The sequence below is a fragment of the Phaseolus vulgaris genome, chromosome 8 (genome assembly GCF_000499845.2).
Source record: "Phaseolus vulgaris cultivar G19833 chromosome 8, P. vulgaris v2.0, whole genome shotgun sequence".
NCBI lineage: Eukaryota > Viridiplantae > Streptophyta > Magnoliopsida > Fabales > Fabaceae > Phaseolus > Phaseolus vulgaris.
In genome coordinates, this window is record NC_023752.2 from 60,222,572 (window position 1) to 60,235,058 (window position 12,487).

At 32.0% G+C, this 12,487-nt stretch overlaps 2 protein-coding genes across 2 annotated transcripts; one reads left to right on the forward strand and one right to left on the reverse strand.

Annotated features, from left to right (window-relative positions):
• Positions 1-1,646: 1,646 nt before the first annotated feature.
• LOC137824270 (uncharacterized) lies at positions 1,647-6,674 on the reverse strand. The gene is made up of 9 exons (XM_068629832.1): positions 6,243-6,674; positions 5,595-5,810; positions 5,355-5,457; positions 3,963-4,042; positions 3,793-3,870; positions 3,561-3,652; positions 2,804-2,915; positions 2,170-2,295; positions 1,647-2,085 (listed from the first exon to the last, which is right to left on the reverse strand). Exons 1-9 carry the CDS (start codon positions 6,438-6,440, stop codon positions 1,969-1,971), a joined length of 1,122 nt encoding a protein of 373 aa, XP_068485933.1. The 5' UTR covers positions 6,441-6,674; the 3' UTR covers positions 1,647-1,968.
• Positions 6,675-7,801: 1,127 nt separating this feature from the next.
• On the forward strand, positions 7,802-10,495 carry LOC137826926 (beta-glucuronosyltransferase GlcAT14C-like). Its single transcript, XM_068633081.1, has 4 exons — positions 7,802-8,607; positions 9,014-9,089; positions 9,532-9,647; positions 9,823-10,495. The coding sequence occupies exons 1-4, from the start codon at positions 8,079-8,081 to the stop codon at positions 10,380-10,382; spliced, it is 1,281 nt and encodes a 426-aa protein (XP_068489182.1). The 5' UTR covers positions 7,802-8,078; the 3' UTR covers positions 10,383-10,495.
• The last annotated feature ends 1,992 nt before the right edge of the window (positions 10,496-12,487 follow it).

Genomic DNA, 12,487 nt, shown 5'->3' on the forward strand with positions numbered 1-12,487 from the left:
TTAAGAGGTGGATTATAAGCCTAATTAAACCTTATAAAATCAACTTTTAAGGTGAGGTTTGCATCCAATTATATACTATGAAATGCTATAATCTCTAGAGATGAGAATATTTCATTGTATATAAGTGGCTGTAGACCTCATCTTAAAAGTCAATTTTATGATGTTGAGTTAGACTTATCTTAATATGGTATGAGAGTCATTTAAAGTTTATCCTAGTAAGTGTTTGGTGGATTTATGAGGCTATCCGCTATCGGGTTGTTATCGGACCACCCATAATATGTTGTCTCACGCACGAATTATCACTCTCAGTGTGAGAGGATGTGTTGCAGATCTCACGAGATTAGAGCATTTCATAATATATAGGTGGATGCAAACCTCACCTTAAAATCCGATTTTATAAGGTTGAGTTAGACTTAAATTTCACTTCCTAATAATTTTGGTAAACACAATTATTGATATAATTTATTATTTATTATAAATTAAGGAAAATTTGATATTTCATGGAAAGTTGACACCAATCAATTTAGAAGGGGAGAGTATGTTAGTATATAGGATTAGAAGGATTTTGCATGATATCATAATAATTTATGGTTGGAGCCGCCAACAATACTTTTCCACTTTTTTTTGTCTTGAATGTCTAACTCACTTATTCATTCTTCAATTTGCAACTCTTCTTCCAATCCTTGTCTTGCATACTGTATATTCCATTTTTCTTATGCTCTATTTGCTTTGAAAAAGAAAATGGACACTGAGGATTCAGAAAAAGAATATGAACAAATTGACTGGAAAAAGGTCAAAATTAATAGTAATTTTTTAATATGAAAAGAAAAAAAATTATTAACAGTTTAATAGGATTTCAAATATGAGATTGAATCTCACAAGAATAAAAAATATATATAAATTTTTTTTGGTTGAAAGTGGTTCAAATATTGAATCTTCCTGATGTCTCTCTCTTGAAGAACCAACAAAACTATCAATAGACAATGTTAACTGTTAGCAAGCCACTTAAAAATTTGTAAAATACTCTTAACTGATTCATATTATAACTGTTAAAAATAGAGAAAAAATATTTTTTTACTAAATTGTAGATATAACTTTTTATTAAAATTATGGATTCATGTGAGGAAATAGAAAATCTAAAAAAATTTAAACTAATATTTTTTTACTAGAATATTGTTGACGTTTTGTAAACAAGTTACAACCTTTTTGTGCGACTTCACGTGGGACCATCAAGTCATTTTGACCGTTTTAGAAATTTTAAAACAATAAAAACTTAAATAAAAAATATAGTTATAGAATTTTAATCGTATCATTAAGTTTAAATCTAAATTTTAGTTATAATAATTTAATATATAAATAAATACAAATTATAATACAATGTATTTAAAAAATAATATTACTATAACCTTTTAAAAATATAATCATTATTGTATAAAATAAATCTACCTAAATTAACCTAAGTCCATTTAAATCAGAGGTCAAACAGATAAAACAAAAACATTAATTCTGTTTAAGTTTCAATTTTCTTATGGACTTTTCAAACTAGATTATTGGTTTCAACTTATTTTGAAACGTGAGATGCTTGAACTAATGGATGTGACAAAACATCAAAGCATTTTTCAGAAAACAATAAAAAAAAACATCAATTGTGAACTTTGTCTTGTCTTGAATTAAAAACCTGAGATGATTGGTTTATTATCCACAAATACAACACGCGTGGAAGGGGATTTCTTTAGGGGGAAAATGCATACTATTATTTCTCCTGAGTTCTGATATATTATTTCTAGTTTGACTATGGTGATAATATAGCCCACAAAAAGCCCTCTAACCATCAGAGTTGATATGATACACCTTCTGGTGTATATCATCAATCAGGCAAAAAAGTATAAAATTAATCATTCCAGAAAAAAAAAGTCAGATTAGAAAACTGGAAGGGTTCAAAAGGGAGAGAGGGCATCCAGCATCTTCTTATTTCTGCACATTGTACACTTTTCCTTTGTGTATCAATTTCCTAAGAGCAGCTTTAGCTTCTTCCAAAGTTTCTACACTCTGCCCTTCATCAAATGATATCCTCTGAATGTTGAACTGCATACAAGAAAGACACTAAATGAGACAGCAGCTACAAATATTATCAGGAAGACAATCTGGTTATGGACAGAAAAAGCATACCTGGGCACCTTGTCGGACCCTGATATCAGTCCCTTTGCTGTCTATTGATATGAGTGCAGCATCATCTACCTCAGTCTCATTAGATAGAAGTTTCTTAAGGGGCTTTGAGAAGATAGCATTGAGTTCCTATTTTTTCAAACCAAGCAATGAGGTGTTATAACTCTAGGGCTGGTTTACATAATTGTATCAATGAGCATATGGATGATAGAAAGTCATTTAAAAAAGGTTTGACTGAAACAACCAGATTCAGACTTCATTTCAACTTCACAAAAAACTCTATTGGGTTACTTACCCAGGTAGGGGGGTTGACATTAATTTATCCTTTTAGGTAGGTTTATTGACTAAGGGAAAGTACTAGGGTCAACTAAGAACCCCACAAAACCAACCCCAGTCATGACCTTGAATGTGCCACATGTATACACCTATCTGGACCATCTCCAGCTACTGTACTGAAAAAATTAGAATGCCCCATCCCAACCAATCACATAAATTTCTTTTAAGTGGGAGAAGAGAGAAACATTCCATGAGCATATTAAATTGTTTAAAAAAAAGGTTGTTTACTTTTGCCTACACAAGTCAGATATTATTTCCTTTAACCCAAGTATAGTAAGAAAAAAAAAATCAGAAAATTCACCTTTAAATACTGTTCACCACCATCGACTGCAATCTTATCCGGTTGAATTTTTTCATATTCCTTTACATCCACCCAAGCAACAGTACCAAAGCCTCCAATGAAATATATGTCACTGTCAATAATGAACTGATTAAATTAGCTACACAGGCTGATAATGATAGCAATACCAAACAACAAGATGAAATTGAATTTCCCAATTCTTCATGCATTCTATTCATCATGAGCACCGTATTTTTTGTAGAGGAACTAGATTTTTTATGAAAAATTAAAAAGGATAAAAACGACCTGTACATGTTCTTGACGCTTTACCAAACACCCAATTATGATTGTTTTGTAATTCAACCATGAAAAACAAAAACTATTTATCAAAAGTCTAGGCTATTGCCTTCTTACTAATATTGGCATTTATACGCCAGGCCCAGATAAAAGTATGCAAGGGAGTTTGCACAAAAGATTATTTTGTTAAATACAATCAACTTGGCTGCAGGCAGCAGCTGCTTGTGTTAAAGAGAGTGTGGACAACATATCAAATGACAGTAATTTTTATCCAATCAACTATTAAATCATACAAGGAATAATCAATATTAAAATTCAAAAGTCATGTGACTTTAAGTGATCGTATAGTCTTTAATCTTGACTAAATAATGCAGAACATCCATGTATGATTGTATAATCAAGATTCACACACCTCTCACTCAAAAAGAAATGAAAAAAAATACTAGATACATCCCATAGATATAACTGGAAAGGAGCCAACCTTATATTTTCCATCCTAAAGTAGTAGAAGTTTCCCCACTGTTGAGAAGGACCCTGTTGATGTTTCGCAATGTACTGCTTATGAGCCCATTCCTGTTAGTACAAATAGTCAAATAGATACCATGACATGTACAAATAAACCTCTAATTCAGAAGTATCTCTATATGAATAATTGAAGGTACAAACAAGTGCACATTTGCAAATCCACAAAGGCAAATTAATCAGCAAACAACCTGTTGATCTTCCGGAAGTGGATAGACATCCCCAAAAATAGTTACCCTTGCATTGGACAAGCCACTCCATCCAGGTATCTAAAAAATATAACTGTCAATAAAACCCAAAAAACGGAGAAAACTAGAATTGGAAATCTAAAAGCTTAAAAAGGAAATGTCATATTTCAAACCTGAACAACTAGTGTGCATCTTGGGTCAGCCAACAAATTCCTTGTGTGAATTGCAAGAGGAGAAAATGAAAATATTGGATCTACAAAAGAACATAAGACATTTATAGATAAACACTACAAACAGACAAGAAAACCATAAATGCGACACAATTAGCAACTATCACCTTGAGACAGATAACAGAGATAAATCAAGGAGCGCTTTATAACACAAGAATCTTGAGTGGACTGTGAACCTTTTTATGTGTACTTTATTTTCCTTATGTTTATGTAGTATCAAAATAGTCTTTTAGATTGGAATACTCTGTAATCCATGCCCATGTTCCAACTAAAGGACGAACATGAATCTCATCCCCAGTACCCACATACTCTTACTCATGTCACACATTTATGCTACAAAAACAAAAGATGGGCTAAATGGAAGTGATGGACTGTGTATGTAAGAAAGGAGAAGCAGGAAGGAAATTGGAGAAAATGGAAGAATGCCCACTGCAGAGAAGATTCCAGAGGAAGAGTCAGAGATTAAAAACAACAGACCAGCTGGTTCAGAAAACTGGTGGTATGAAATGGTTGTTTTGGTTTCTTTTAATTTTTTAATCCAACCTAAATATTTGTTTAGCCAAATAAAGTCCACTGCCAACATATAAAAGCCATGTATGAATTGTTAGCTTTCCATTATAATTTTTTATCTTGCAAAGCATACAATATGGTCATCTTAAGCTAGTTCAAAATTTTACCTAACCATAATTTTATGGTTCTATGTTAGTTTATCCTTGATATGTTATAAAATTACATACCATAACTGGACGAACAAATGCCTTCAACCTTTCTTCACTAGTCTGGTTTATAAAACATAGATTAGAGGGCATGAACTTTGTAACAACACAGATAGTTGTCACATGTTGAGTGGTAATACCAGAACTGTGGGCCAGGGGGTAAAGAGGGAAAGGAAGAGTTTAGGAGATAGGTAAGAATTGAGTGAGGTGGAAAGGTTCGGGTGGGCTGAAGTATCTGTTCAGTTCAGCTGCACAATCTCCATAGTTATCTTCATGCCTTCTTCTATGTTAATATTATTATTATCAGAGGGCTACCCTGTTTGTAAGGTGCTTGGTCACCCTATTTTCAGTTTCTATCACATTCTCACTCTTTTCTTAGCAAGGATCAATACTAGATTGAAATCCTTAGTAATGCATGCCCAATTTACAACAATTTAATTATCCTAACCCCCATGAACTAGGCTGAGTCCACCAAATGCATGATTGTATCAGACATGTACCTTGGGGAGAACTCCCAACTCCATGGATACACAAATAGACACCGAAATCCAAAAGTGCATCATATATTCATGACTGAACAGAAGTAACTAATCAAACAAATGAAGAATTATTGACTTACGACCCGTCGAATCTGGTGCAAAATCAACCAGAGAACCAAATGGATATCCTTCTCTTCGGTGGTGCATACGAGACATTACAGTGCACAAATGAGCAAATCTTGCCTTGAATTGCAGAAGGAAAAGGCAATACAAAATTAATAAAGGGAATCCGTGACTGTAACTGCGCTAGATTCAGTTCTACATAGCAGAATACACAAAAATCCATTTAGATTTTACCAGAAACAACACAAGCAGCTTACCTGCTCCATCAGGTTTCGAACTGCCAAAGCCGGTCTAGGTAAACCGTGAGCCGATGTGGCACTCTGCACGCCACCAGAAATAGGTGTTCTGAAAAGTCCAGCCCTGGAGCCACCACCTCCTACTGGGGTCAAAATACTTGACCATGACATGTTCATTTGTAGTGGCACATCTTGATCTTCTTCAGAACTCTCAGTCTCAGAATGGCTTATGTTTTCCTTGAGAACGAAACGGAACCCAACAAAGTCAAAAGTCAATGACAAGTTATCTGTTGATTATGATGCACAAGAACAAAAAAGAAATAACCAATTAACGACCCAATTAAGCAATACTACGAAATCTGCATGAAGAGTGAAGTGCAGCAATAAGGAACAAAAAAAGAGATAAATTCATCACATTTCATTCCTAACGAAATAAACATAAGCCACCAGTATCATGATCTCTAAGGAACAAGTTGATTGAAACGGCTAGTAAAAATAAATAACAATAACAAAACGCAGAACACAACCGTGAATAGGGTTTTAGGGGAGTGGTTTGATCAGAATATTCCAATTCCAAAGTAGAAAGTGAAAGCAGAGATTTTGATTTTAGGGGTGTGTGAGTTTATCACCCAATTGATGAATATGGTAAAGAAGAAGAAGTTGAAGAACCTGAGGTTGAGAAGCTAAGGCGAAATCATTGGTTGCTTCATCGCCACCAGTGTTTGAAACACGAAGAGGGAGAAAGTGGGAGTGAGAGTTTTGGGTGATCTTGAAGAAAGAAAGTGGCAGCGTTCTGACACGAGAGGAAGTAGAAGGAGTGCGAAGAAGGAAAGAAGAAGAATCAGGGATGATGGAGAGTGCTTCCATGGAAGAGTGTGTGTTGTTTGAGATGGGTTTTGGTTTGGGGAATATAGAACAAAATCAGCGTATACTATGAAAGACAGAGGTTGATGTTGGTGTTGGTGTTACTGACACAAACAACAATAATAGAAAACAATATAATACTATAATAATTTCATCCTTATTATGCTATTTATTTCTCTCTTTTGCTCTTTTGGTTCCAAATCCATTCTTGCTTTGTTTAGATTAATTATTGATTAGTGATTTGATTAGTGATTTGATTAGTGATTTTGATGGGCTTTAGCTTTGCCAACTCAAATACCACTTCCAATTCTGCGTGCCCAATCCAATACTATGTAATCTTTTTAAACATTTTTTTATGATACCACTAAAAATCAAAACTTTTATCTCTAAAATTCCATAAATCCCATAAATAAATCCCATAAATAGTTCAAATTGTATAACAACAATATATAACAATTTGGATATTTTCTAAATAAAGAAAAAGATATTATTTTTTTATTAAATTATTCAATGTTGTATATTTATTTTCTAAAAAAATACAAAATTATTCTATTTTTATTTTCCAAAAGTTTTCCACTTGAAAGTCATGTTCTATCAAAACGATTTTGTTAAATTCGTTACACAAAAATCATTATTTTAGGTGAAGTTGTATATAAAATACACTATTTCAATGTAAAATAATATATAATTGAAGATACTCAACCTCTCAAATCTTTTATCCTTAACAAAAACAAACACGTTAAAGGTATGAATCAATTGAAAGAGTTTTGTAAAGAAGAAAAGTAGTAACTTAATTGCAATAAAATTGTTAATGCATATAAAAAGATAGAGCACATGTTATATGATTTTGTCTATTAGTGAAAACATATTGACCTGTTGATTTTCATTAACAGTTTCTAAATAAAATAAAATAAAATATTACTGACAGAATCAATGAATCAAAAAGTAGAGTTCTAACATTTTCTTCATGAATGTTTTGCTAAAGGTTAACTTGATGTTCTAACAAGTGGCATTTCAGGAAACAAAAAAACAAGCAAACAAAATATCCATTTCATTTTCACTAGCATTTTATTAGGGAAAGAATTGTACATGCAAACTCCTCTCATCACATACCATTTTCAGTAATTTATTATTATTCAACCAACCAAAGTTCATTGTTTTCAGAAAAAGGGTCATAATAAGCTTTCAAATCTGTTGCAACCATGCTTTTTGTTGCCTTCCAGTTCAAGTTTTCAAACGTTAGGTACAAGTTTCAACATCCTTCACCTTTTTCCATTCTCAATCACAATCACACCTTCTACACTGATTTATTACCTTACTCCTCTTACTTTTTAAGTTGAGTTTATAAAACATAATGAAAAAGTAGAATATGATTTTTTTTATACAACAAAAGCAATATATTACTGATTTTTTTCTCTAATGTACCTTAGTTTCTATCTCCCATTTTCACACTTTCTGGGATTCATTAGCATTTTGAAGACTTCATCCATGCATCAGATCCCCAGATCAAAGTCAGATCAAAGGCAAATTTTGCTGCTGCAGGACCTGTTTTCATAGCAGATGAACTTCTTCATGGCAACCAAGTTTATCTGAATTTGAATCTTTCTTGAACCTTTTTTGCATCCAAATACAACCACTCCAATGAGAACATCCAAATTTCCATGTAGGGGATTAGATTATCGCCTATGTCTTCTGATTTTTGTTGTGTGTTTGGTGTTGTATGGAACAGTTTCAAGATTGAATACTGCAAATGTTTCTCATGCCACAGTGTCTAAGTTACGGCACTTCAATCCCAAGCATGTTGTATCAAAAGGGAAAGGGTACCCTCCTGTGCTTGCATATTGGATTCTTGGCACCAAAGATGAGAGTAGGAAAATGTTGAGGCTGTTGAAGGCTGTGTACCATCCAAGAAACCAGTACCTGCTTCAGCTTGATGATCGTTCTTCTGAGTCTGAAAGAATGGATTTAGCTATTTCAGTTAAATCAATTAAGGTGTTTGAGGAATTTGGAAATGTGAATGTCATTGGGAAAAGTTATGCCATAAATAGGATGGGATCTTCTGCTCTTTCAGCTCCTCTACATGCTGCTGCTTTGCTGCTTAAACTGAACCCACAATGGGACTGGTTCATCACCTTAAGTGCTTCAGATTATCCTCTCATGACTCAGGATGGTAAGTGTGTCAATGATGCAAATGTTTACCTACAATAAAAACTTGCCTTCTGAAGTTTTCTTTCTAGTAATGCTATGCATCATGAGTTCAATTCCAAATTGAGTTCAACTTGAAATGATAGAGGCCTCTGAATTCAATAACTCCAACCAAGAAAAAAGAAAAAACCTGACTGCAAGAAACTTTAGAATTGCCCTCCTCCTAGTTTGTTTAGTTATGTTTAGATCTAGCAAAAAAGTTGATCCATCAAAGATGCTAGCTACAATGATTTAACATGTGCAATTTCTCATTAGTGTTTCTTAAATTGTAATAACCAAGGCCCTAGATACTAATTTTAGAGCCTGAGATCTCTATCAATGTGCCTTCAATGGGATAGCAAATCAACCATGTTTTATTTATTTCTGTGCAGATATCCTTCATGCTTTCACATCCTTGCCAAGATATGTCAACTTCATTCATTACACTAACAAGACAATTCGGAACGAGTAAGTAGTCATCAAATTAAGGTCTACCTATTTCCTTAACTATATTGCAAATAATTAGAACAAAATTTCAATTAAATAATCATAGTGATAACATTAACTCTGCCAAAATAAAAAAAGTAGTTTATTTGTTATGTTTAGTGGAGAGCCCTTATTACCTGACTTCAATTCAACAAAAGAAATCATCTAATCACAATTCACAGTTGTTGTTGTCAAAAAGATGTATGAAATCAAGGTTTCTTTCTGAATTCATTCATCATTTTCCACTGGTTTGGGAGGATGGATAAGGAATGATACTATTGCTGTTAATCATCCAAAAAAGTGTAGATTATGATCTTAATCAAAATGTGTTCAACCTTTCATGTTGGCATGGTAACAGAGAATTCAAATATCTTCACCATTCATCTAATAGGTTTATAAAATGGTCGATGACATGATGATGCAGGCAACGAGACATTAATCAAATTGTGGTAGACCAAAGTTTGCATTATGAAAAGAATAGTCCACTTTTTTTTTCTGTGGAGACCAGAGATACCCCAGATGCTTTTAAGCTATTTCGAGGTCAGTTTACCTTCAGACAGAATTTGATAATAGAATTATAAGGAAGAAAAAATACTCTTTGTTTTACATTCCGTCTCTCTTTAGTTAAACCTTGAATGAATGTATTGAATGAATGTATTGCTGGTATATATTCAGACTGATATCTCACATTTTTTTGTTATTTTTGGATCAATAGGTTCACCTTGGATGGTTCTTACAAGGCCCTTCATGGAGTACTGTGTTACAGGGTGGGACAATTTACCAAGAAAACTTCTGATGTTCTTCACCAATGTGGCTTATCCTGTGGAATCATATTTCCACACAGTGTTGTGTAACTCAAAAGAGTTCCAAAACACCATTGTGGACAACAATCTAATGTACAATCTTTGGGACACCGATCCATCTGAATCCCAATTTCTTGATATGTCACACTATGATACAATGCTGGACACTGGGGCTGCATTTGCTCGCCCATTTGGCGAAGGTGATGTGGTTCTGGAGAAAATTGATGATTTGATCCTTAACCGATCATCTAATGGGTTTGTTGAAGGAGAGTGGTGTTCAAACTCAGAAACAAATAAGACCACAGAGGTTTCAGAAGCTGAGGAAGAAGAAGAGTTCTTGTGCTCACAATATGGCAATGTTGATGATGTAAAGCCAGGGCCATTTGGCATCAAGCTTAAGATTCAACTAGCTGAAATTGTGAACACAAGGGAATTCACAACAAACCAGTGCAAAGCTTTTGAAAGGTGGTGACAAAATGGAATGTTGTTTTGCTAAAACCACTTGGTATTTTTTTTCATGTGGTGACAGATCATTGTTGTTACTTCATGTGTCAGCCTAATTGAAATGTCAAGTTTTATAGTGAAGTCAAACATTGAGTAAAAACTTTACTAACATTCAGTAAAAACTTTATTAAGAAATGGATTTAAACCTAATTCTATCTTATAAAATCGACTTATAAGGTGAGATTTGCACCTACTTATAAACTATGAAATGTCATAATTTGTAGTCGATGTAGGATCTTCGACACACTCTCTTACACCGAGGCTACCACCTTGTGAGTCAGATTATATATTTATGGGTGGTCCGATAGCGAGTGTCTTGATAAGTTCAACAAACACTCACATATCAAATTAAGAAGTGGATTTTAAGTTTAACTCAACCTTATAAAACCGTCTTATAAGGTAAGGTGTGCACCACCTATAAACTATGAAATGTCCTAATTTTTAACTCCTTGTTTGCTTCCATGGATGTACTGTTTAAGAGGAAGGATGTGAGTGGATATTCATGGTTTGGATCAAGGGATGTGCAAGGAAGTGAAGGAAAGGATATACCTGTGAACAATAAATATCCTCTCCCCTCAAAATGAAGAGATGTAGAGGGAAAGTCATGTCAGCATCCCTTATTTCCAAATTTACCCTCATTTGAATGTATCACAATGCTTCATTTGAATGTATTAGTATTTTAAAAAATTTATTGTACAATGTTTAATATATATATATATATATATATATAAAATGAAGAAACAAATCATAATAAATTTTAAGGAACTTTTAAGTTTGTTTATTATTTTATAAAATATTATAAATCCGTGTAAAAAAAATATAGTTAAATAAAATCTTCCATTTATATATTAGTTATTAGAGTAGATCAAGTGATACCTATTTTTCAAGTTCTAATCAGATATTTTATTAAATGTGGTTGGATTTAGTTTTTTTTTAAAGAAAAGAATATACTATATCTAATTAAAATTGAAAATATTACCTGAGTTGGATCATGGTCATCACCAAAAGGTTATACTAAACATTTTTCATTTTATTTTATACTAAATATTTAATTTATTTAATACAAAAAAATCCCTAAAAACAATCCATCACTTAAAATAATTTTATTCTAACTTAAATTATTCATTAAAAACTGAAAATATAATTAATATATTAAAATATGTATTTATGTATTATGTTATATTTTTGTTACTGTTGTATTTTTTAGATTGCTTTATTGTGAGGTTTTTTAATATTAAAAAATAGTAATTTTTTTATTTATATACGATGTGATTTATTTTTTAATTTTATAGTATATGTTTAATATTTAAAGAAATTATTTGAAATTCTGTTTTTATTTTTATTTTTGTTATGTTTATATTAAAATATTTCTATATATAGTTATTATGTTTATGAGTTATAATTTATTTTATTATAATTTTTTATGAAATTTTTTTCTATTGTTAATTACGTTATATTTTTGTTGTTGTAGTATTTTTTTATTTTTCATTTCTAGAGGGTTTTTAATATTAAAAAATAATATCTTTTTATTTAAGATTTGATTTATTTTTTAATTTTATTACTTGAAGTTCTGTTTTTATTTAATTTGTTGAATACATATTTTTTTTCTAATTATAGTTTTTATATTATACATATTTACATTTAACATATATTTTTTTAATTATAATTTTTAAATCTACTAAATGTGTGAAAGTTTTTCATTTTTAAACAAAAACAACTCATTTTATTATTAATTTTTTAATAGGCAAGGGTTAATCTGTAAAGCAACATTTCACACCTTTAAAAAAAATTAAAATTCTCTCATAACCATCACATTACTCACAAACCCCCCATAAACTTTGCTCACACATCCATTCTACATACTCTAATCCAAATACCCTCACTTACTTCACACTCTCCTCACACATCCTCTCTCTCAAATCCTCACACATCCCCTTCCTAATCCAAACAGAGCATAAGCGTGTGATTTCCAATAAACTTGAGTTACATTGATTGAGAAATAACTTCATTATTACCAATAAAAAAATATTTAGTTAACATCAATAAAAATAGCCTTAATAATGTTAGATAAGA

Coding starts and splice junctions, on each gene's coding strand:
- LOC137824270 (XM_068629832.1), bottom strand. CDS start 6,440: ATGGAAGCACTCTCCATCATCCCTGATTCTTCTTCTTTCCTTCTTCGC. Junction 2,296..2,803: donor GTGGTGAACAGTATTTAAAG/GTGAATTTTCTG, acceptor TTGAAAAAATAG/GAACTCAATGCTATCTTCTC. Junction 2,086..2,169: donor GGGTCCGACAAGGTGCCCAG/GTATGCTTTTTC, acceptor TCTTGTATGCAG/TTCAACATTCAGAGGATATC.
- LOC137826926 (XM_068633081.1), top strand. CDS start 8,079: ATGAGAACATCCAAATTTCCATGTAGGGGATTAGATTATCGCCTATGT. Junction 8,608..9,013: donor TCCTCTCATGACTCAGGATG/GTAAGTGTGTCA, acceptor ATTTCTGTGCAG/ATATCCTTCATGCTTTCACA. Junction 9,090..9,531: donor AACAAGACAATTCGGAACGA/GTAAGTAGTCAT, acceptor ATGATGATGCAG/GCAACGAGACATTAATCAAA.